General features: G+C 48.4%; 1 protein-coding gene across 4 annotated transcripts in view; it reads left to right on the top strand.

Annotated features, from left to right (window-relative positions):
• Window positions 1–24029, top strand: part of LOC307096987 (kalirin) — a 473518-nt gene that overhangs the window by 219651 nt on the left and 229838 nt on the right. For all 4 annotated transcript variants that reach the window (XM_079766806.1, XM_079766805.1, XM_079766804.1 and 1 more), the window contains exons 4-5: window positions 15481–15673; window positions 18334–18846. In XM_079766806.1, the coding sequence (XP_079622932.1) occupies window positions 15481–15673; window positions 18334–18846 (706 nt within the window). The remainder of the gene's footprint in view (window positions 1–15480; window positions 15674–18333; window positions 18847–24029) is intronic.

Here is a 24029-nt window from a genome sequence, read left to right as displayed (position 1 = left end):
AAGAACTGTAGTAAATATCTAATAAAATAACATTTGTGAAAATAGCCTGGGTATTAACTGCCAGTTGAAACTGGGCATTTTATAGTGATGCTATTTTTGGGGAAAACAAATGCCTAAATAATGTGGTATGTTGAAGTCAATTCTCAACTTTCTTTTTAAAAGTCAAATCTTATTATTATTATTATTATTATTATTATTAAAAATTATCCTTCCTGTTGGTTTGTTTGTCCTCAGTCTTGGGTAGATTCGAAGTCACAGTGCCCCGAGCACACTTATCTCTTGGAACTTCTACTTCTCCCTCAATGTTTTCATCAGCCACAAACACTGAAGATAAAAGTCTTTGTCTTTTCAAACCTTCCCTTCCAGACACTATTTTCTTTCTCTGAACATGGAAGATGAGGACAAAAACCACCCAGGCTTTTTGTTGCTGAGAGTGTAACCTTGGTGAATACACTCACTCATTGCAGATAATCTCTGGACCACTTCACCACTGTAGCTTTTACTAAAGGACACCCTCCCCCTCACCCCCCGCCACACACACACACACACACACACACACACACACACACACACTCCTCCAACCTGTTCCACTCGATCTCATTTCTTCTTGGATAAAAAAGACTTCTTAAGAATTTCTTCCTTTTTTAATTATTTTTTAAAATATATTTTATTGATTTTTTACAGAGAGGAAGGGAGAGGGATAGAGAGTTAGAAACATCAATGAGAGAGAAACATTGATCAGCTGCTTCCTGCACACCACCTACTGGGGATGTGCCAGCAACCAAGGTGCATGCCCTTGACCAGAATCGAACCTGGGACCCTTCAGTCTGCAGGCTGACGCTCTATCCACTGAGCCAAACTGGTTAGGGCAAGAATTTCTTTCTTAAAATCCAGCATCACCTAAGTAGCACAAAATAATTTGAACAAAGTTTGGAAAAAACTTCCGAATCTAGAAAATCTTCACACAGTGGTGATGGGCCCAGTGTCTTCTATGAGTTCTGACCCTCCACAAGGCTCTCCTGGATACACAGTGCATTTCATGAGGACCTGGATGGTGGGTCTCATTTGCTGGGGGAGTTTGCAGAACAGCACTTTGCAAGCTGGCCGAACTCAATTAGATTGGGAGCTCCCCAAGGAGGGAGAGCAGTGTCTCACCCCCGACCCCTTGGAGCCAATGCCAGGCTTTTTTCCAGACACAGAGTCACTGAGGCCAGACCCAGGTCTCCTTCCAGATGTCCTCTTTCCTCTGTGAGGGGCTGTGCCCACGGGGAGTGCCCAGCCCGGGGCGGGTGGACTGGCTCGGCGGCGGAGAGAAGGCAGAGCCCTGCCTGAGGATGGAGCACGGAGGAGCATGCCTGGGAGCCTGGAGTGGACTGTCTCACCGAGGAGGCTCATTTCTGTTTCTAAATTGAGCAAGTGTGACAGCCAGCCCCACGTCTCCCAGAACCCAGACGACGGGAGCACATTGTCAGAGCTGTGGTGACTCAGCTAGGACAAATGTTTTCCGGATAATTTACTGACGTAATCCCAGTGTGTCCTGATGGCCCTGCTCCGGATTCCTTTCTCTCAGAGCCTCCCTCTCCCTGCCCCGACTCATTCTAGGTCAGGAGAGCTACCCAAACCCCTAAAACTGATGCGTTTTTCTCCGTCTCGTCTCAGACTGTTCTGTGCTGTCCCGAGCTGGAGTTTCATGTTCCCATCACTAGTAATTCATGTGCCAGGTTTTGCACAGCAACTCCTCTTGGCCTGGTGCCTGAGACAAGGTCTGAACCCTGTGCTGTGACACGCCCCACTCTGGTCCCCTGCCCACGAAGAGAATGACCTCTCATCTCTCGACCACAGGCTGCTTGCCTGTACGGGACGCTTAGGCTTCAGAACTCATTTGCTGAAGAGAAACTCCCTGTTTTGGATGTGGAGGAAGGCAAGAACTACTCCCCCAGCCCTGACCATGGTGGAGCGGCCCATTAGGATGCCTGCACATGGGCCCGGGTTTACTATAATTCTGGGCATACACAGGACACTTGTTTACTTCTTACATACACACCAACTTACAATGGCCAAGTAGCTCCCCAGCTTTCTCACACGCTGCCCCTGGACTTGCAGGCTAATGAGGAGGAACCCTCAGAGCCCTGCCTGGTTAGTCTCTCAGGTGTCCTCCGCCTGGCTCTCCAGGACCACCCTTGCTGCTCTCAGGTTTGCACTAGTGCCTGAGCCATCACACAGTTTTCTCTTCCCTGGCAATCACAGGGCCCGCATCAGCGCCAGGACAACCCTGCCTGGTGTCAGCGGGAAGGAAGGCTGCGGTGGCAAAGCCCGGGGGGTGGGGTGGGGTGCGGGGGTGTGTGCCCACAGGGTAGCTGTGTGGGTGGGTTTGTGGGGCATGTGTCTGTACATGATGTGCGGGCAGATAGCATTGGGCTTTCAAGAACTTGAGGGTTCCTTAAGGTAAGGAGGAGGAGGTGAGAGAGGAAGGTGTTTGCAGGTGAGTTTTGACCAAAGACTATTTCCTGGAGGAAGTGTGTGGTTTTATAAATGAGAACTCCACCTGCCCCGACAGGAAACAGGAGCCCAGCTGCAGGGGAGGGGGTCCTGTGAAGGTGTGAGGAGAGGTGGGGATGCGGCGAGAGGGGAGAAGAGTGATGATGGTGGAATTGTGGTTAGAGTGAACAAAGGAGAGTAACCACTCTGCCTCCTGGCCAGCTGCAGCACAGGCCGGCACCGGCCATACCACCGCAGCGTCTCTCGGCTCAGCCTCTTACAGTCATGGTGACTGAGGCGCTGTGGTTAGACAGGTCACAGTCTTTGGAAGGTGGGCTTGATCTTTGGTTTGCTACTCACAGGTGTCTGAGCAGGGATTATAATGACTTTTTAAAGTTAACAGATGGCTTATTTTCACGCAGCCTAACTGTGGGGAGAGAAGGGGCTATGGCGAAGGCCAGAGGAGCGTGTCCCTGGGGTTTGTCTGGGGGTGCAAAGGCGTGGAGGAAGCTTCTGGCAGGGCTAAGCGGAGAGGTTGTCGTTTGTTTCCAGCTCATTCTTCCTTTCATTCTGCTGCTTTGGTTTCCATTTCATTTCTGCTTCATGTTATGAATGTCCCAGAAGGAAGGGATGAACCGCTCTCTGAGGGAGAGTGGGACGTAGGGCAGGAAGCTGCTCTCGGAAATGGATATTTCATTCTCCGTCCATCACCCCAGAACCCCCCTCTGCCACCTTCCCTCTCTGGCCCCAGACTTCTAGGAGCGATGGCTCCGGCCCTTCTGCAGGAATCTCCACGCTCTCTTCTCTCATCTCCCAGGAGCTCCTTCCAAACCCCTTCCGCAGCCCAGTCTGATGTGGAAAGCAGGTCTGTCCCTTTGGTGAATGGTGGTTGTGTCTCATAGCTTGGGAGATGTCGGGTAACCTGGCTGATTAGCAAACACCCAGGGTTTATGCAGCTCACCCCGCGGGCCCCTCGGAGGCAGCCAGCCTGTGGAAGGCGGCATGGTCTCTCCTTGGTTGTCACCCAGCCATTTCTGGAACTCTCTTTGGCATTCAGCCTGTGGCATGCTTTTCTGTCTCAGGATGGCAAACCTTTGTTCCTTCTGAGCAGACTTGATTTTTAGAAAGTGTATTGTTTAAAGGTGACGTGGAGAAGAGTCCGTTTGCAGGTGGAGGTCCTCTGTGCTTTCAGCCTCCTGTCACTTTATGGCCACACCCGGGGATGCAGGACGTGATCTTGGGGGTCTGTGCTATTTAATACTTCACCGTGCCCTGTGGGGGGCGGAGGAAGAAAGAGCACCAGCCACATTTCTGCCCGGGGCACATTTGCAATGGGAGCCTTTTGTTTGTCAGTTTTTTGTGTGTGTTTAAACAGCTTCATTGGGCTGGAGTTGGGTAGCAGGCTTTAAGCAGGTGAAAAACCAAGAGTCTTTCTCATTTGGCCTCCAGTCGGGGGCTTCCCAGGGACTCTGACTGGGGCCAGAGTTGGTTTTGCTTCTGGCAAAGTCAGGGGTGGGACCTGGCAAAGGGGAGTTTCCAGACCTGGAAATGGGCCAGCAAACCTCCAGAATCGTTTCTGTAGCAGAACTTACCCATGGCTGTACATGCGCGTCATCAGAGACTGGAACTGCTGAGCCAGCCCCAGACCAGTGAGTCAGAACCTCCTCACTGCAGAGGCTTGGATTAGAATAAAGCAGCACCTTTGACTTTGCCCCCAGTCCTGGCCTCACAGGGGACAGGTGCAGGGGCAAAGGATGTGTTGGCAACCGAGTACAATAAACACAAATTCTTTGAAATCATCTTGACCAGGGGAAGTGGACAGAGAGTGTCTTCTTATAAAAACGAAACAGAACAAAAACCAACAAACAAACCCCCTCTGGATGGAGGTGCATGGATCCTGAGGGGCCTTGATGGTGGCTGAATCATGGTGAGAGAGAGCCAGATGTGGACAGTGCTGAGGGGGAAGCGGGCCGGCAGGGGAGCCCTGCCACCTCTCGGAGCTCCTTCCCACCTCTGGGACTTGGAGCCACCCAGGTGCCCCCCACACCACAGTGAAGGACGAGTGTGAGAACCGTCCGACCGCCATCACTCATGCAGGACCCAGCATTCCATGGAGTGCTCATTTCTTTATATGGCACCGCTCCCTCCCTTCTTTTTACTGCTTCTGATTATACAATTAGAAAGCTTAACGCAGGTGCTAATGTGTCTTTAACACTTTTCATTAACGCCTGCGCCTGCTGATTTCTGGTTGTTTAAGAAAGTGGGTGTGGTGTGGTTTGGGGCAATCAGCAAAGCTGCTGTTAGAATAGCAATAAGGGGCAGAAAACAGATTGACACAGATCAGAGTGATGGGCCAAGGGTGGAACCAAAATCTAGCTGCTGCAGCCAGACCCCTGCCACCTGAGAATGGCTGGAGAACCCCGCTCTAGCCGCTCAGGGAAATGGTTTCTTCCTCAGAACTCCAGGCCCTTTCTTCCTCCTTGAATTCTGAGCAGAGGATCTGGCTCCTGAAATGACTTCAGGAAGACCTGGGGACAGCACCGTTCCGGGGGAAAGTGTGAAGTTAGTGATTTGTTGGGCTACTCTTCCTCGTTTCCTGGCTTCTGCTCTCCGAGCTGTCTCCAGGGTAAAGGCTATCCAAGCTCTGTGGGTGAAACCTCGGGCACTGATGGTCCTCCTTGCCCCTGCAGGGCCGGTGCTGTGTGTGGCAGGGCCCGTGCTGCCCTCAGACAGCAGGAAGTCCTTCACGCGACTGCCCTTTGCTCCATCACCCGCTGCTCAGTCTAATCTTCTACCCCAGTGATCAGTTTGTCACCCACCTTCCCTGGACAACTTAGTGATTAGGTCTGATTCGAAGGTTCCTTCTGCTCCATCACAACTCAAGCACTGGGCATTCCTGGACTCCCACCCTACGATTCTGACACCCACATGGCTGACACCCCACACTCCACAACTATCACCAACTGAACAGCCCCAGCAGCCCATACTAAGCAGAAAGTCTTGCTGCCCCCTTGCCTGGTCTGCTGGGGTGGTGCTCATTGCAGATCTCTACTCCCCCATCTGTCATCGTGATGGAGAAATGTTATATTTTTTCCAACAGCTGTTTCAAGTGAGGGTCTTCCAGATGTTCCTAGGTGGCATCACAGTGGAAACCAGGAGCAGGGTGGCCCTCATTCCTGGGAAAGGGGTTTCCGCACTCTAACACAGGATACCCTGGGTCCCCAAACCAGATTACTTGATGTCTAGGAGGATTTTCCTTCCTCTCAGTCCCAGAGTCCTTGTGGCTTAATAGAGGACCTGAAGCAGGGAGATTGATACCTGGATGTCTGGTCCAAATGGCCCAAACATCCACCCAATGGTGTGACCCTGAGCAAGTCACTTCTTTCTGCTGGAACTTGCTGCCCTCAGCACTAAAATGAAGATTAGCAAGAATAAGCATTAAAGTTTCTTCAAGTTCAAGCATCCTGTGTCTCCTTGAGGCAAGGTAGCCTAACAGATCCTGGAATCAAACAGATCAGATTCAAATACTGATTTTACCTCTTCCTGGTGGCTTTACAAAAGTTATTCAACCTCTTTGAACCTCGGTTTCCTTAACTAGAGGGCGGGATAATGATAGCAGTGACTTGGGAGTTTCACATGAGGAATCAATAAGATAATGCATATAAAATGCTTAGCAAAGATAGATTCTCAGGTTCTCAATAAAATTAGCTCTTATCATTAATATGTGTGTATGTCCCATTTTTATAAAAAACAGCTGCTCTGTTTCGTAGTTTGACTCTCATTTTCTATTTCTCTCGCTTGAGGTTTTGAGCTTCTCAAGATTTAGCGCTCCAGCCCCGGGCTGGCTGCTGGTCTCCTGCTTCATTCCTGCACGTCACCACCTCTGCTTCCTTCCTGCAGTGGAGCAGCAGCCAGCATACAGGCTCTTTTCCACCTCAGGGCCTTTGCACAAGCTTCCCCCTCTGCCTGCATTATTCCGTTTTTGTCTCCTTAACTAGCTCCTTCTCATAGTTTTGATCTCTGCTTAAACTGTTAGCTCCTCATAGTGGCCTGTCCTGATGACCTGATAAGTTCTTAAGACTTGTCACAATTTGCACTTATTCTGTTTATCTAGCTACTATCTATGCCCATCTCTCCCCCTAGAATTTAACCTTCATGTTTCTGTCTTGTTTCTATTTATATCCCTAGTTCCTAGCAGCGGGCCAGCCACAAAGTGAGTGCTCAGTAAATATTTGTTGAATGAATAAATTAATTCATGGATAATATGATCTATTTAGATGGCACAATATTATCTATGCAGCACCTTCCTAACTAGGCTCTTATTGAGTCAGATAAATCTCTGTAAGAGGTACAGAGATTGATCAGCCGGAGACTGGCTGTAGTTACCCCATAGGAAAATTGCCACAGGTGGTGGCAGTGCATGGCGAGAACCCTTATCCCATTGGGGATGGAAGGGGATGGAGAGGAAAAGTATCAATAAGAGAAGACTTCTTGGAGGAAGAGGCATGTGAATTGAACTTGAAATGTGAGAAGTTATCTTAAAAAAAAGAGGGAAGATGGGGTTGGGGTGGACAAGCATAAAGACATAGAGGGACGGGAGGGCAAAGTGTAATGCAAAATTGAAATTACTAAAGGCGTTAAAAGAGGTGTGGGTAATAGAGGCTGTGTGTTTTAGTGATGGGGAAAGCACTCTGACAGAGGAAATCAGGAAAGACCCCGGGGAGAAGGAAGCAGTTATATCCAACTCTTTGAACAGATGATAATGGGAGGTATCCAGAGTGGTTCGCTGCTGTGGCTGGGATGGAATCCAGAGGGACCTGGGGAGGCGTTGAGGAAGCCGGCATTGGAAGGAAGTGGCACTGGGCTCCCTGAGGCCAGACCTCCAACCCAGAGGGAAGTCCTGGCCTGGGGTTGTCGCTGGCAGGTGCTCACCCTGCTGTCCAGGTCCCAGAGCGCCCTAAACTAATTGAGAACCCTAATGTGTGACACAGGGCTGGGGTAATCATATCAGCTAAGACAGGAGGGACATTCAAAGGCCAGCACGCAGACCAGTCATGTGAGTGTGGGAATGAGCCAGGAGAGGGTTAAAGAAGGAAGAGTTTCAGCCTTCTCTGAAGATACTTGAAAGCATTGCAAACAAGAACTGTGCCTAATAAAACCACTTTGGGTTCTGTAGTGGGCTGCTGAATTGTTATCTCTGCTAGGCATGGGGGCCACCAGGAGTACAGAGGGTCAGGGTGACCCCTATTCATTGGTTCCTTACTACCCACTACTGAGGCCCCTCACCTGGACCAGTCAGACCCGAGGCAGCCCACCCAGATGTCCCAGGTCAGTGGGTCAGGAGCGGACTCTGGGGCATCAGATGTGGCAGGACCTCTGGGCACCCAGCGGGACATCCAGGACTTCCCCAGAAGTTTTCGATGAGGCTGCCAGGTCAGGAGAATGATAAGAAGCAGAAACTCCATGGTGATTTCATAGCAAGTTAGAAGTAGAGAGGGAAGCCCAGAAAGCAGCTCTCCAGCGGGCGTCTGGCTGAGCTCAGACTGTTTTAGTGGGAGAACAGCTGCCGGGCGATAGGAAAGCCTCCCGAGGCCGAGAGAAGAGGAGCTCCTTTGCAGAAAGAACCAGAGAAACCCGCTGAGCCTGTGCTTACAATGAATGACTCCATTCGAGAGACTGCTGCTCACCTCTTTGACAGGCTCCCGTAAAGCACAGCTGTTGGTTCTCCTTGGAGATGTTGTTCTGATTGTATTTTGTTGTTCTGTCTGATATATTTGTGTGTGACCTGCTATTTGTTAATACCTATTCTAATCTGATTTAGACAGAGTGAGTCCTTATCATTCAACTCTCACAAGCCACACTTAAGAGCGTCTAAGTGTTGTCCTTGGATCACCTGGGGGACTCCTGGGCCTCGTCCCAGACTGATTTTCATCAGAGTATCTGAAAGGGAATCCTCAGATCATCATTTTAAATGTGTCCTACATGGTTAGTGAAAGTCACTAAAGAGGAAAAAACATCGGCATAAAGTCGTGACAATGCTTTTTTGAGATAACACAGGCTCGCTGAGTGCAAACAGCCCCAGTGACATGTAATGAACAAAAGAACAAATGGTCTAGAACTGAGTACAAGAAATATCTGATCAATCATCCGGTCATCCGGCATGTTTACGTTCTGGGCCGAGAGCCCCTGAGGGCCTATGAAAAACAGTTCCCGGCTCAGTTTGAAGGGACTGGAATTTATCACAGAGGGTGAGAAGCTGGCCAAGGGGGCCCAGGTCTCAAGCCCCAGATGGGAAGTGGTGGGGCAGGGTGATGGGGCAGTGGCTGCATTCTCCCTGTGAAGTTGGGGCTCGGAGATGGGAGGGTCACTCACTCTCCTTCCACCTTCTCTGTGGATTTAAAGGCCTTTTGTCCCAAGCTTCACCTTTCTATATCCCCATCCTCACAATACACAGTGCAAAGATTCAGCCCCTGAAAACCTGATTTGGACTACTGTCTTTTAAAAGGTAAATAATCTAAAGGGAAGAGAGGGGTAACCTGTTAGTTATATTTCAGTGTAACTTGCTTTGCTCAAAATGCTTCACATGTGAGCACACTGAGCGAAAGGAAGAGATTTCTGGGGGCGTGGAGGCTTGGGAAAGAGGCAAGTTGGGGAGCCCCTGTAGGGCTTGGGGTCGCCAAAGGGTAGTGCGCAGACCTTGGTTACTTCTGGAGTCAGGGAGACAGGGCCAAAGGATGGGAGTGCACCCAAAACTGCCTCTGGTGACTTTTCCTCCAGTCATCCCAGAGATCAGCTAGGAAGACTGATCCCATCTCCCGCCCAGGTCCTGCCCAGCACCCCACTGTAACTCCCTGACCCCTGACCCCAGGCCTCTCAGGTGCTGGATGCAGTGGTTCTGATCTCAGTTAATGACCTACCTCTCTGCAGTAGTTGACACCTGTTCCTCTTGAAATTCTCCCCTCCCTGGTTTCCTTAACTGCACTCCTCTCTGGGCTTTCTCCAGCCTCTCTGCATGTTTTCCTCAGGCTCATCTACTTTCTTCTCCCACCTCTTAATCATTGATATTCCTTCAGTGTTCTATCCTTGACTCAGAAGATGGTTCATCTGATCTTACTCGTTTTCACTGGGTGATCTCACTCTATTCTGTGCACATCCACTGCCACCATTTGTGTGTTTATTCATTCAGCAAATGTTATTGAGCACCTACTAGGTGCCAAGCACAGTATGACTCCCTGGTCAAGATTTGCAACCCAGCTTTCTTTTTAAATCTCCAGACGGTATATCAAATTACCTTCAGAATTTCATTTATATATGAAATATTAGTTATATTGTCATTATTCTATATAATAAAAGCCTAATATGCAAATCAACCAAATGGCAGAACGACCAGCAGAATGACTGGTCACTATGATGCACACTGACCACCAGGGGGCAGATACTCAATGCAGGAGTTGCCCCCAGCCCACAGGCCCCAGGACAGCCATGGCGGGTGCCAGCAGGGGCCTCCCAATCACCCCTCTGGTCACCCCACAGATTGGCCCTGATTGCCGGCCAGGCCTAGGGAACCTACCCATGCACAAATTTCATGCACCGGGCCTCTAGTTATTAATAATTAATAATACAATAATAAAAATAACTACCTTAGGCTGTGTTTTTTGAGACAGGGCTTTAGGTGCAAATGATTTAGTAAGGGCATTCTCTTCGGGGAAAACTTGTGAGGGAGTAGGGAGTTGGAGAAACAGAGTAGGAAAGAGGAAGGACTGAGCAAGGGTGTGGTCCCATTCTAGTCAAAGGCCTACTGGGAAGGACCAAGCAAGGATGTGGTCTCAGTCTACTCAGAGATCTGGGAGAATGTGGAGGCTCTGGAGCCTAAATCACACTTCAGAGTCACTCTGCATGAAGGTAAAGAGTCTGAGCTTTGGCACCCTTTACAAGACAGGCACTGTCCTCCCTGGGGTGTGGGTATAACCTCCCACTTGTCTCTTGGAGAAATGGAGCCCATCAGCAAGGCCCCAGAGATGGTGCAGGTGTAAGCTGATGGCTGCAATGCTGTCGGAGCTGGGCACAGTGGGCAATAAAGGAGCCCTCGGGGGACACCAACAGTGTCTCCTGCAGCAGCTAAGACTTCCATCGGCCAGACCATGTGCCTGGCACCATTGTAAGTGCTTTACGTATATTAAACTTACCCTTAAAATAACCCTGTGATGTAGTTACTATTATTCATGTTTTACAGTGCAGGAACTGAGGCATAGAGGTTAAAAGTGACTTGCCTAAGTTTCCCAATAAGGAAATGATGGAGCTGGGATTTAGACTGAGGAGGGATGGTTCTAGATTCCATACCCTTAACTGCTGCCTCTGCTTCCTCAGCGTATTGAGTCTCAGCGTATACCAGGCACTGTATTAGCCACTGGGCATCCAGCAATGAATGCACACAAAAACCTCCACCCTCGTGGAGTTTATTTTCTAGTGAGGGAAGATGGACAATACATGAATAAGTAAAATATATGATCCAGATGGTAGTAAATGCTAAGAAAAAATAAGTCTGGGGAGGGAGGCAGGGAGAGCTGGGTGACAGCTGCAGCTTTAGGTGGGGCCGCCCAAGGACATCTGCACTAGGAGGACCTTAACCAAGATCCAGAGGATGTGGCTCCTCTGATTCTGCCATTGCCACTCCCTCTGGCTGAGCCCAGCATAGCCCCCCTCTGCACAGCTGGAGGCAATCTTTCCAAACCCCCCGGTGGTGGTCCCCCAATTGTCCTTAGGATAAATCCAGCACTCCCACCATCCTGATTCTAGACCTGCTTCCATTCCTGCCTCTTCTCTGGAGTACTAATGGAAACACACATACCTTCTGTCTCAGTATTGAAAATTGATATATCCAGCTAACAAACTGTTAAATAAAACACGTTCTATGCTTCTACCTTGACTGATATACCTTCATAGTGACAGAGGAGGCCAGCCTCATACTTGGACTTGTTGGACTCCTGAGTTCCCTGCCAGAACTTGGCAGCACAGGGAGACCAGCCCCAGGCCATGCTCTGCCTCGCTCTGTGCCCACTGCCCAGCTTGTCTTCCACTGTGCAGGGGTAGAGGGAAGGGGGGTCTCACATGCATGTGGACTCCCCAGCTCACACATCCATGTTCTAGCCACACCTTTGCAAATAGCAGCCCTTTGCCACCCCTCAGGCCTAGGCACCCTCATGCTGATGGTGCTACTTAGAGGATTAGACCTGGGGTCCAGCTGCACAAGGGCCCAGGGTGTAGGCTAAGGGCTCTGGGCAGAGAATTTTAGGGCTCAGGTACTAGGAGCTTCATTTACAAGGGGGTGGAGACTTTATCTGGGCAAAGTACAGACTTTATCTGGGCAAGTCTCCTTGGAATAGGGCTGTTGGAAGCACTCAGAGCATCACTCTCTTCCCTACCCTTATGCCTAACCTAGCGTGAATTACTTCAACTTTCTCAGTGTGCCATGCTCCTTGGCTTCTGTGATTCTGTAAATTTGCAGACTGCAGAATAGAGGTCATTCATTTGGACCCCTTGCCACAATTTCCCTCATCTCCTATGAGCTCCCTAACTAATTCCCTCATTGCTGACCCTTAACCCCCACCGCCTATGACCTAAACACCACTCACAGTGGCGATGATGGTGGGATGTAATAAAATATAGTGACCCGAGTGTGGGCTTTACAGTCAACAGCTGTGGTTCTGATTATTTGCTTAGCCACTTGCTAGTCCTGTGACCTTCAGCAGATTCTGTGCCTCAGTTTCATCATCTCTTACATGGAGGTTGCATGCCAAGTTTATAAGGTATTGTGAGGATAGTGCAATATTGTATGTCAAGTGCCCAAGCACAGTCCCTGGCATAGAATAAGCATGTAGTGAGTTCTTTTCCCTCCCCAGCTCTGCTTCTTACTTGAAACCAAACACACAAAGCACCTTGAGAGACCAGGCTGTCTCACAGAGGTGCCAATTACGTTAGCTCCCAGCGCTGGGCCTCTTTCCCCATCTCCTGAGTGAGGGAGAACTTCTAGAGAATGTTAGTACCTATTTCTACTGTAGTTGTCAGAAACCTGCTACCTCACTTAGGTGCTGGGATAGCCACACTCCAGCTCTTGGTAGCAACACCTACTGTTGCTAGGGATGGTGGTTTCTCATGTAAGCACAATTATGGCAACAGGGATGGAGCAGGTGCACAAAGAAGTTGGTCATATCAGCGTCTGACCTAAGTGGGCATGCAGCAGATGTGATTCAAGCTGAACAAAACTAAGCTCAAGGAGAAAAGTCATTAAATCCCAGTAGAAACGTAGATGAAAGAACTGCGTAGGTAAGTCACAGGAGAAATACTTCCGGGCCAATAAGCTCCAGCTAGTAATCAGAGAGGTGCAAATTTAAATGGGCAAATATTTCAGTGCTGATGAGAATATAGTAAGGGGGCGAAGGGGATCTCATGCGCTGCTGGGACTCTCATGCACAACATGTAAGTTGATATGTTTTTCTGCAAGGGAGTAACGAGAATGATTAAATAAGGCATGGTGAAGGTGCAGATGGATGGACTATGTGTCATTCATTGTGCCAGTTTCAAAGAAATTTTAGACAAGGAAAAAACTCTGTTACAGTGAAAAGTAGAACACTCTATGGTATGAAAATTACATGCACAAAGAAGATTGGGGGGAAATAGGACAGAGTGTTATAAATTCCTGCCATTAGCATCTCTATATAAATCTTTGAAGTTTTCTGTATTTAGCAGGTGTTTCTTTTATAATGGGAAAGAAATTCCATCATTTAGGAAAATAGCACATTGCTTTCATACAATAGATCAGAGAAAATTATTTATGGACTCTGGCCACTTGTTGACACCGATTTGGGAGAAACAAAACTCCCCATGCTGAGTCCTGTCCCAGCAGGACTTGTATCAGCAAGAAGAAATGGAAAGTCTCCTGCCTGGGCAGTTCCCCATGTAACTGGGAGGCCCATGGAAGTTGCCTTATGCTTGAGACATTCACACGGGCACAGGGGCTGTGGTCTCTTCACCAGGCTGCGATTTGAGGATGAAGCCTGAAGAGGTATTTTGTTTCCATTTGTGGCTTAATTCTCCCCATGGCGGCCTTACCTCCAGCAGTGGGAAGCGATTGGTTGGTGGAGGCACACATCTGTGGGTCATGTAACATGCACGGTGGTTTACGCAAGTACAATCTAGGGAATAGGAAATTAAGTGAAAGACCCTAAGGAAATTCTACGCCAGTGTTTATATAAGAATGTGAATTACCCAAAGTATAGTTTTAGTTATAAAATAAATGGATAGGTTAAACAAGCCAAGAAGAAGAGAAGACCCTCTAACTACCAAAACCTAAACTTTCTTCCAAGCTAATACGTTGTAACTATTTTGACACCCCCCCCCCCCCGCTTCTGATTCTTAGGAGTTATAAAGTCCAAGTGCTTAAATAAAGTTTGCTCTTTAATAAGTTACATAGCAACATTTTCATTGATTCACTTAGGCTGCTTAGTTTTGGTTTTCAAGATGGTCCCTGTCACTTCTTCTGGCCTTGATTATAGGAGTAGCTTCCCCTCTCTTAACTTCCTGAAGTAAGTCTTTTAATACCCTGACTCTTACAATGGAAGTACACGAGACAACAGACTGTATCCACCTTTTTCATCAGTCCCACATTTGGCCATCTGTGAGTAATCAGCATGACTCAACAATCTGATTTTTTTAAATATATCTCTATATATAATATCTATATATAAAGAGGTAATACACAAATTAGGCCAGGATTCCTTAACGGGTCACCACCAGACAGGAGGAGGTTGTGCGTGCAGGTGAGACCAGGAGCGGAGATGGAGACAGAGGCAAGGGGGCCTGCCCGAGTGGCACGGTGGCTTGGGTGGCCCCAGAGAGGACACAGGCAGGGGGCCGGGGGACGCTGCGAGTCAGGCGTGGATCCCAGCCCCTCCGTGGTGCCAGTCCGGCCTGACTCCTGAGGCAGCAGGCACTGCACAAGTCAGGCGTGGCTCCTGGCCCCCCCGCGGGGCGCCTCCTCACAGGATTTCAATTGCGCACTGGGCCTCTAGTGTGTGTGTGTGTGTGTGTGTGTGTGTGTGTGTGTGTGTGTGTGTTAATTGATTTTAGAGAGGAAGGGAGGAAGAGAGAGAGAGGGGGGGGGGAGGGAGGGAGAGAGGGAGGAGGGAGAGAGGGAAACATCAATGATGAGAGAGAATCACTGATCAGCTGCCTCCCGCACGGAACACACCAGGGATTAAGCCCGCACTCCGGGCATGTGCCCCGACCAGGAATCAAACCGTGACCTTCTGGTCCATAGGTCGATGCTCAATCATTGAGCCACACCGGCCTGGCAACAACCTGATTTTTTATAAGTTAATAAACATTCAAACTACAAGTAATACATCTTAAATACAGTGGTGGCAAATATGCCTTATTCATACTTTGTGTACCACCTCTTATCAACTGATAAAATCAGCTTAGAATCTTTTATTGAAAAGGATTCTTTGGCTCCGTTTGGGTTCATTGGTAAAGTGTACCAGTGACTGCCATTGCCAGGGGCATGGGGAAGGGCAGCCCTCATGCCAAGGATTTTCCATCTCAGCTGTTAGGGCCTCAGGGTCCCTTTTGGTACAGAGCTTGTCTTCAAATAGGGAAAGATTCTTCCCAGGAGTGAGAGAGACAAAAACTAAATGTAAAATCAAACAGAAATTGGAATACCCAAACAGTAAACACCCCATCAAGTGCCAATGACTATAGGGAAGGCTGAGTCATTTGCTGAGTGCTAGGAGCAGGCAGACACCCTCCGGCAGATGGGGTTAAGCCAGGAAGGTTTTCTGAGGCCGTGCATTTTAAGTGGGATTGGAAGGCAGCCAGCAGACCTGGCGTGAAGTTGGAAGGGTGGCCCTGATTAAAAGGAATGCAGATTTCTGGATGCTTTTGGACTGTGCACTTCAAAGTCTCAGCTGCCCAGAGTGACCATGCCGGGCCTCTGACCTCCCACAGCGAGGACGTGTGCAAACGTGGCTTCACCGTCATCATCGACATGCGGGGCTCCAAGTGGGACCTCATCAAGCCCCTCCTCAAGACGCTGCAGGAAGCCTTTCCAGCCGAGATCCATGTGGCCCTCATCATTAAACCCGACAACTTCTGGCAGAAACAGAAGACCAACTTTGGCAGCTCCAAATTCATCTTTGAGGTGAGCCAGACCGCTCTCTGAGCACCCCTTTCCCTCCTGCCACCCACACACTTCTCACTGTGCTTCTCCACCCACCCTGCTGTACCCATGTCTGTGGCTGGTATTTCTGGATTCCTTGGCTTTACTGGTTAGTATCTAGGGAGGAATAAAAGGATCAAGAGATTGTCCTAATTGCACAGTGTCAGTAGGCAATTCTGTGTACTATTGGTGAGTATGTAAATTAGGACAGTTGTTTCTGGGGGCAACTTTGTAATTTGGCTCAAATGCCTTAAAAAGAGTTTATAGCGATTGATTAGTAATTCTTCTTAGAAAATATTTTTAATATAAAAACTAAACAAAACCTCTTGAAAATCTAAGTATAATTATAAACAGATAATGGTCTACAAGGATGTTCATTCATCATAGTGTTTTTTGCAATAATATACACACACATATATAAATATACATATGTATGTATATATATATTCATATACATGCACATACATATAGTTTGTATCTTGACTATCCATTAATTTTGGTAACATTAATACACAAATACATGAAGCCATTAAAATCATATTTAGTTATATGTCAGTTACATCTCAATGCAAATCATATTTAGAAAAATAGTGACTTTGAAAAATGCTTATGATATATTTTAAAAGGGCAGGTTTTTAAACAGTCTGGGCAGTATAATCTGAAATCTGTTTTTTGAGTGCATATATGAAGAAGACTGAGAGACACGTGAAAATGTTAGCAGACTATTAGAGGTGGCTGGATTAAAGGTGATTTTCATTTTCTTCATATTTTCTATTTTCTTTTATACTCAAGGAGAACATGTTATTATTTTCTCTTTAGCTAGGTTTTCCCAGACAGCATATGAGAATTTTTAATGGTAACACAACAGGTTAAGTCAATGATTTAGGAACCTTTGTTCCAGCCAAATCCAAGTTGTTCCCCTTTCCTGGAACCCTAGCCCTCATCTGCAGGCGAATGAACCTGTACGTGTGCCTGTTGGAAAGGCGGAGCTGCACCTAAACTTACAGCAACTTTCCATTCCAGGCCCTGTCCCCCTAGGCCATGAGTGCCTGGGTGTGGCATGGTGGCCCCGGTGGTCTGTGATGGAGCACAGCAACCTGACCATCGGAGCGAAGTGATTCTCACTCTGTTTAAATAACACCAAGAATTTGACTTGGCACCCCTACCCAACATTAGGAGCCCTGTGCTTTAAAAAAAAAAAAAAAAAATATATATATATATATATATATATATATATATACACACACACACACACACACACACACACACACACATATATTGATTTCATAGAAGAAACATCAATGAGAATCATTAATCGGCTGCCTCCTGCATGCCCCCTGCTGGGGATCGAGCCCATAAGCTAGGCATGTGCCCTGACCGGGAATCGAACCGTGACCTCCTGGTTCATAGGTCAACGCTCAACCACTGAGCCACACCAGCTGGGCAGGAGCCCTGTGTTTTGTAGGTTTGGTTTTGGTATACAGAGGTGGTGATAACAAGCCTATATATTTATAACCTGAAAAGAATGAAAGTATTCTTTCCAACAAGTCCTAAAACTGTGTTTCAGTGGCTGCTCAGCCCTTCCCCTCTTCCTTCACCACAAGTTGAGCAAGCTTGTCTTTGCCTCCTAAATAAGAAGTAAGGAGAGAGAGCTGGGACCTCCCACTCAGAAGAGTATTTATAAGGCAGTGCCTTAAGAAAAGCCAATGAAATCCCTCATGCAGGCTGAGAGTACAGGCTTGTTCAATAGCAGATATTAATGACTAATTGGTGCATATAATCATGGGAGACTTCCTGGACGTGATAAACTTGGAGCCAGATTTGAAGGGGAAAGTGCTCTAGAACAGGGCTGCTCAAAGTTTAATGCACAGAGTCCCTGGGGATCTCGTTCAATGTGGATTGTGATTCAGCAGATCTGACTTCTGAGATGCTGCCTTTCCAACAAGCTCCCAGGTGGTCCTGATGCTGCCACAGAGGGCCACACTGAGTCGCAAGGACCTAGATTAGCAGAGATTTGTATCAGTGGCTGCACATTAGAATCACCTGGTGAGCTTTGAAAACTACCCATGCACACACTCCAGTCCAGGCCAACTAAATCGGAGAAGGGTATCTGCTACCAGGAGAGCCTCAGTGTTGGCAGAGGCCCACCCAGCCTGAGGCAGGAAGCTAGACTCAGACCGTTGCAGCCCAAAGTTGACCCACGTTGCTTCATGCAGCCGTGATGATGTCCTGGGTCATGGGCCTGGGTGGGTTTTCAAGCTGTGGAGAACTAGACCCTCAGGCACTCCTGCTTCTAGCATCTGAAGTCCTGCTGTGGTGACTGGGGGGTGGAGAGGAGGAAGATGAAGGCAGCTGAGACTTAAAGGCAGCCTTTCCTGGAATAGCAAGTGGTGGGCAGGGGGAGAGGCTTTTGGAGGCAGTCAGCTGGTCTGTTGAAACTGCTCACCCTGGCTGATTTGTAGCTGATGACCAGCAGGCCACATGCTCACCCACTGGCCCTTTCCTGTGCAGGCTGTGGTCATTATTATGTGGACTTACCTTGGCCTCTCCCCTTGACTTTCTCCCCTCCTGCCTACAGCTGCCCTGGTTTCCCCTCCCTCCCCCGACTTCACTGAGTCACCCTCTCTGTGTCTGCCCTCCAGACGAGCATGGTGTCCGTGGAGGGCCTCACGAAGCTGGTGGACCCCTCCCAGCTGACCGAGGAGTTCGACGGCTCCCTGGACTACAACCACGAGGAGTGGATCGAGCTGCGGCTGTCCCTGGAGGAGTTCTTCAACAGCGCCGTGCACCTGCTCTCGCGCCTGGAGGACTTGCAGGAGATGCTGGCTCGGAAGGAGTTCCCCGTGGACGTGGAGGGCTCTCGGCGGCTCATCGATGAGCACACTCAGCTCAAGAAGAAGGTGCTGAAGGCCCCTGTGGAGGAGCTGGACCGGGAGGGGCAGCGGCTGCTGCAGTGCATCCGCTGCAGCGACGGCTTCTCAGGGCGCAACTGCATCCCCGGCAGCGCTGACTTCCAGAGCCTGGTGCCCAAGATCACCAGCCTCCTGGACAAGCTGCACTCCACCCGGCAGCACCTGCACCAGATGTGGCACGTACGCAAGCTCAAGCTGGACCAGTGCTTCCAGCTGAGGCTCTTCGAGCAGGATGCAGAGAAGGTAGGAGGGGAGCCGGCCCACCTGAGGCTAGGGTTTGGGGGCGGGTGGCCACTGCTTTCAGGGAAACTGATCGAGGTTGCCAGTCCAGCTTTCTGATTAATGACTTTTGTGGAAAGTTTTTTTTTTTAAGTATTTACTGGTTTTAGCTGGTACACATTTATTTTAATCATCTCTGGCCATTGCTCACTGACTCCTTAAAGCTCTCCTTTTATAGTGTTTATTATGCGCCAGGCACTGTTCTGAGCGCTGAGTATAAATTAACTCGTTTTAACCCTCTGAAGTCCTGTAGGTAGGTGTATCATCATTATCCCATTTTACAGGTGAAGAAACAGAGGCTAAATAGCTTGGCCAAACAAGGAAGTGCCGTGCGGCTGCCAAGCCCATGCTTTTCCCCACTGCTGGACGCTGCCCCTCTTAGGACACGTTTGAATGGTTCGAGCCGGCTGAGCAACAAAAATAATGATACTGTTACCAGCCACAGTAACATGACTGAGTGATTAGTGCTGGGCAGTGTACTCGGCTATTGACAAAGCATTTCACATGCAGAGCCTTACTTAACTGCACAGCTTTCCCATCCTTGGAGGTGCGTGGTGCTGCTGAAGTGCAGGGAAATGGAGTGCTCCTTGATCTTGGGGCTACAATGGCAGACTTGACATACGAATCCAGCTTTTTTCAGCTTGAAGTCAGGGCTCTTTGTGCCATGCCACTTCATTCTGAAGGTTTTTCCTCAGCAGCTCAGCCAGCACTTAAGCAGGCCCCCATTTTCTAGCAGTGAATTTTCATAGCTTTCTCCTTATCAGGGGAGATATGAGAAAGGGAAAAAGAAATATATATCATATAGTGCTTCTTTGCTGAGGACACAAATGTATCTCCTCTAGGTTTTTTTCAAGGTAAAGAAGAGAGTTGCTGTTATCTGTGCTTTAGGGGGAGTGAACTGGGCTCTCCTTCTCTCAGTTTTCTGGAAATAACTTATATTTAAATGCATAATGCTACTCTGCAGCTCTCAGTAACCTATGAATTTTACAGACAGTGTCTAATATAATGGTTTTGTGTCTTTTCAGAGCTCATATTGAAAATGTCTCTAGATATTTTTAAGTGATGAAATCAAGATATGAAACTATATAATATGCATAGATGCATAACCCATGGACACAGACAGTAGCATGGGGAAGGCCGGGGATGGAGTAGAGGGGGGCTAAAAGGGGGAAAATGGAGCAAAAAACACAACTTTATATAATGATGATCCTAATTTATGTGAGAGTGCCAGCATAGGTATGACTGGAGGAAAATTCAACACAATGTTAATGGTTTTGATTCTCAGAGGCCAAGCTTATGGTTAATTTTAATTTCTCTGTATAAATTTCATGTACTTTCCAATGTTTTATAATTTTTAATCAGAAGAAAATCAATACATGCCATTTTTAAAGACTGCATAGCCCTTTCTACAACAAAACTTCTGAACTTCATTTAAATCAAGGGACATGGAAAGGGGTTTCTTGTATAACCTTAGGAGTTGCAGGGTTTTCCCTGACTTCCTGAGGGCTCTTTGCCCAGAGGCCTGGCAGCCTGGGTCTGACCCTGGCCTGCTCTGCGAAGGGCCACTTGGACTATGGAATCCTGTCACTGTCCACCACGCTATGAGACACCCGGTCAGGAGCCAGCGGCTCTGGGAAGCCAGTCGCAGGTACTCTGGCTGCTGTGACTAGGGTTAGAAAAGTCTGGAATAGCTCCTTTCTACTCGGGATTCCTTCTGCTCTGGGGCAGGGAACCTGCTTTGCAGCCTGGCCTACGTGGCCATTTCAGTGACAGGGACAGAGGGGGAGGCAGGGGACTAGGTCTGCCTAGATGTATTTCAGAGTTTGAGGCACTTGACAGCATCCCGGAAGCTCACGGGTAAGGGAAGATGGCATGGGGCACAGATGGTGCCTGACCCCAAAACAAGGCGAACCACATACCTTTAGCACCAGAAGACCCCGGTAGGGAAGGCTGACCTAGAGTCAGACAAGTGCCAGTCCACTAGGCAGTAATTGCTGCCACACATACATTTTCTCGATTCATGCTCGCAAGACTCACATGGCATTTTGGTATTCCTCTTTTATAGTGGAGGAAATGGAAGCTCAGAGAGATGGAGTGGCCTGCCCAGGAGCACACTGCCAATTAGACAGAGCCTGTATTTTGTCTGTCTCGAAAGCCCACCCAAGCTCTTATCCAAAAGCCATACTGTCCTCTGCTCCTAGGACCTGCTTCATGCCACCACTGAGCACTGCTTGTTAGTCCCCGAGTCCCCGCCCAGGCCCTGATGACGCTAGGGAAAATCTCAAATCCCACCTCCCCATGCTCACTCAACAGCAGGGCTCAACCGTTCTGTGGACCCCTTCTCAGAGTAATATTTGTAAATGTACAAAATAATATATTCAGGCTTGGAAAACAATTATTGAAATACAGTTAATAAGTTTAAAAATAGCAACAACATGTACTTCTTTAACATGTTAAATAATAAAATCTACTTGAAGTCTCACAATTACCATTGATTTTGAAGTAGCAATGAGCAAAAATGATATTTTAGGACAACTAACCCTGATGTGATATGAAGATGTGTATTCAGAGGTACAGGTATTGCGAACAGTAATGTAGTTTGTTGCCTGCATTCATAATTGAAGAGAATGCTATATTTCAGTTGGAGGTTAGTGAAAATAAAGGCATATATTTTCCCCATCCAAATACATGATCCCTGAATCCGGTACTCTCAGTTTAGGTTCCATGTACCATGGTGTTCTCATGCCTTATAAAAAAGTGTGTGTGTGTGTGTGTGTGTGTGTGTGTGTGTGTGTGTGTGGTGTATGGAGGGGGGAGAAGAGAGAGAATATAATAAACAAAACAGAGGGAGTGAACGGATGATGGGAAGAAAGCAGCCCAGGAATACTTTGTCATTGAGTCAGTGGTGCAAATGCTGCTCAGGCTTGACCCAGCTGCCGCAGAAAATGTGCTGGGAGTAGGGAAGGGGAGAAAAACAGTCCTTTTAAGTTGCTTCAAGATTAATTTAAAATATCTGTGCAGAACTAAGTGCCTCAGCCCTCTACTTATTTGGTGTTTTTGAAAGGGGGTGAGGAGGGTGGTGGTTTGGGTGAGGGCTGTGTGTATGCAGATCCACATCTAAACAAGGGCGTGAGGAAATAGTTACTGCGTGAGCCACGCCGAGCTTCCTTTCTGGTGGGAGGCTTGTTGGAGACCTCTGATTCCAGATCCGGGAAGCTCTTGGCAATCGGAGGAGTCTGGTGCTCACCCAGCTTCTATTTTTGTTAAGGGTGGGCGCAGAGTCTCCCTCTGGTCTGTGGGGTGACAGCTTGGTCCATGCCTTGAGTTATAGGTGGTGTTCCTCATTTGCCAGCTGGCCTTGGAGAGTGAAGCCACCTCTCACCATCCCCATGACCTCTGTGATGACTCCCTGCATTCTTCATCTTGGGGGGAGGGGTGGTGGAGAGGGAGCCATTATCTCTACCAGTGAAGCATTTAGGGAGGAGGGACTCTGCTCTGTATATAATTCATAAAGCAGGGCACCCGTTCATTTAATAAATGTCTGTTGAGCAGCTGTCATGAGCCCAAAACAAGGCACTTGGATAAGGAGGAGTAGGCCAGAATTTTTGCCCTGGAGCAGCAAGCTGTCCTGCTTATTATGATGTGTGACTGCTGTGTGCACCTCACTGTCCTAGGCAAGGCCTCTGCGACTGGGGAGTTTTTAGAGAAAGGTACATTGCAGCTCAGAAATGACAGGAAAGTCTTAGTGAGCAATTTGTGGGAGAGCTGGGTAATTCAAAGGTAATGCCAGTAGCACACAGCGCATCTTGCTGGAGTATGAGCACCGCGGCCTCGGCCCCTGCCCTCTGGTCTGTAACCAATGGGCCTGTCCCCCACTGTATTCACCGAACACAGGCCGGGTCGCTCCTCATTAGCCAGGCACAGATTACGGCTCTCTTTGCAGCCCTATTTCACAGCCAACTGCCCCCTCAGCTGCCGTGGAACCTGTGCTAAGGTGTCTGCCCTGTAATCATGTCCCATTCCCAGAGAGAAGGGAGGTCTCTTTCCCACTAGGGGGCAATTTGTGGTATTAAGGGTTATTAAGTAGACTCATAGATGTCCTCTTGGAAAAGGGAAGGGTGGAGTAGCACCTAGGATCCTCCCCAGTGCCCTCCCCTTTCCTGGGTACCCAGGACAGCTTGAACGGTATAACTGGAAGAGACCCTGATATGGAAAAGTCTACCTCCCACGCACTGTAGGAAACCCAGCCTTACCATCCTGATGGCGGCCATGTGACCTCACTGTGCCCATCTATGTGGTGATGCCAATGATAAGTATCAGAAAATGCTGAAGCTCTGCACTGCCTGCCTTCTGATGTGGGGAAGGCCTACAATCATCAAGTCTTTACAGGGAAGGAGAAGTGCTTAGAGGGGCTCCAGTGCATATCTAGACTTAACTGATGGAGAAACCTTTGTCTACTTTGCTTCTGAATAAAAGAGGCTATACTGATGTCTACCCAGGGGCCCACACCCTAGTTTTGCCCTAAGCCATTCCAGAGGGAGTATATCCCACTTCCTGTGGGAGAATCACCCAAAGCTTGGGCAGAGCTCCCCAGTGGGGTTTCCTGTATTGGAATTGCACTTATTATTGGTTGATGCAGCACACTGTGTTTGTTTCATATGTAAACCTGTGCTTGGGACACCCCCACAGGATCTTTGTCACCACGCTGGGGAAGATATTTAGGTGCCCACCTCCTCCATGAGCAAGGCATCTGCTCATTTGCTTAGGGGAGACTGGCCTCACCACACCGCCTATGGGAAAGCTCCCTTTGAAGAACTTAATTTTAAATGTCTTCCTGCATACTCATTCTTGCATGATGAAATTCTGTTCCAACATGTTCGTGCTGAAATGAAGCTGTATGAGTGGGGATCCATATTTGTCCTGGGATGTCACTTACTGGTTGGGAGACCTTAGGTACATCTTTGACCTCTGACCCCCAATTATATTTTAAAAACAAACAAACACCAAAGATGGAGAATTTGGGCTAGCTCAGTGACTTCTGACTTCTCTTCTGCCTTCACATGCACTGTTCTCATGTCTGATACTCTCTCTTGGGGACAGCATCTTTCAGTGGGAGAAGTGGTGCAGGGCATGTGTGTGATCACGGC

The sequence above is a fragment of the Cnephaeus nilssonii genome, assembly GCF_951640355.1.
Source record: "Cnephaeus nilssonii genome assembly, chromosome: 3".
NCBI classification, from domain to species: Eukaryota; Metazoa; Chordata; class Mammalia; order Chiroptera; family Vespertilionidae; genus Cnephaeus; species Cnephaeus nilssonii.
This window is presented reverse-complemented; position numbering and strand designations above follow the sequence as displayed.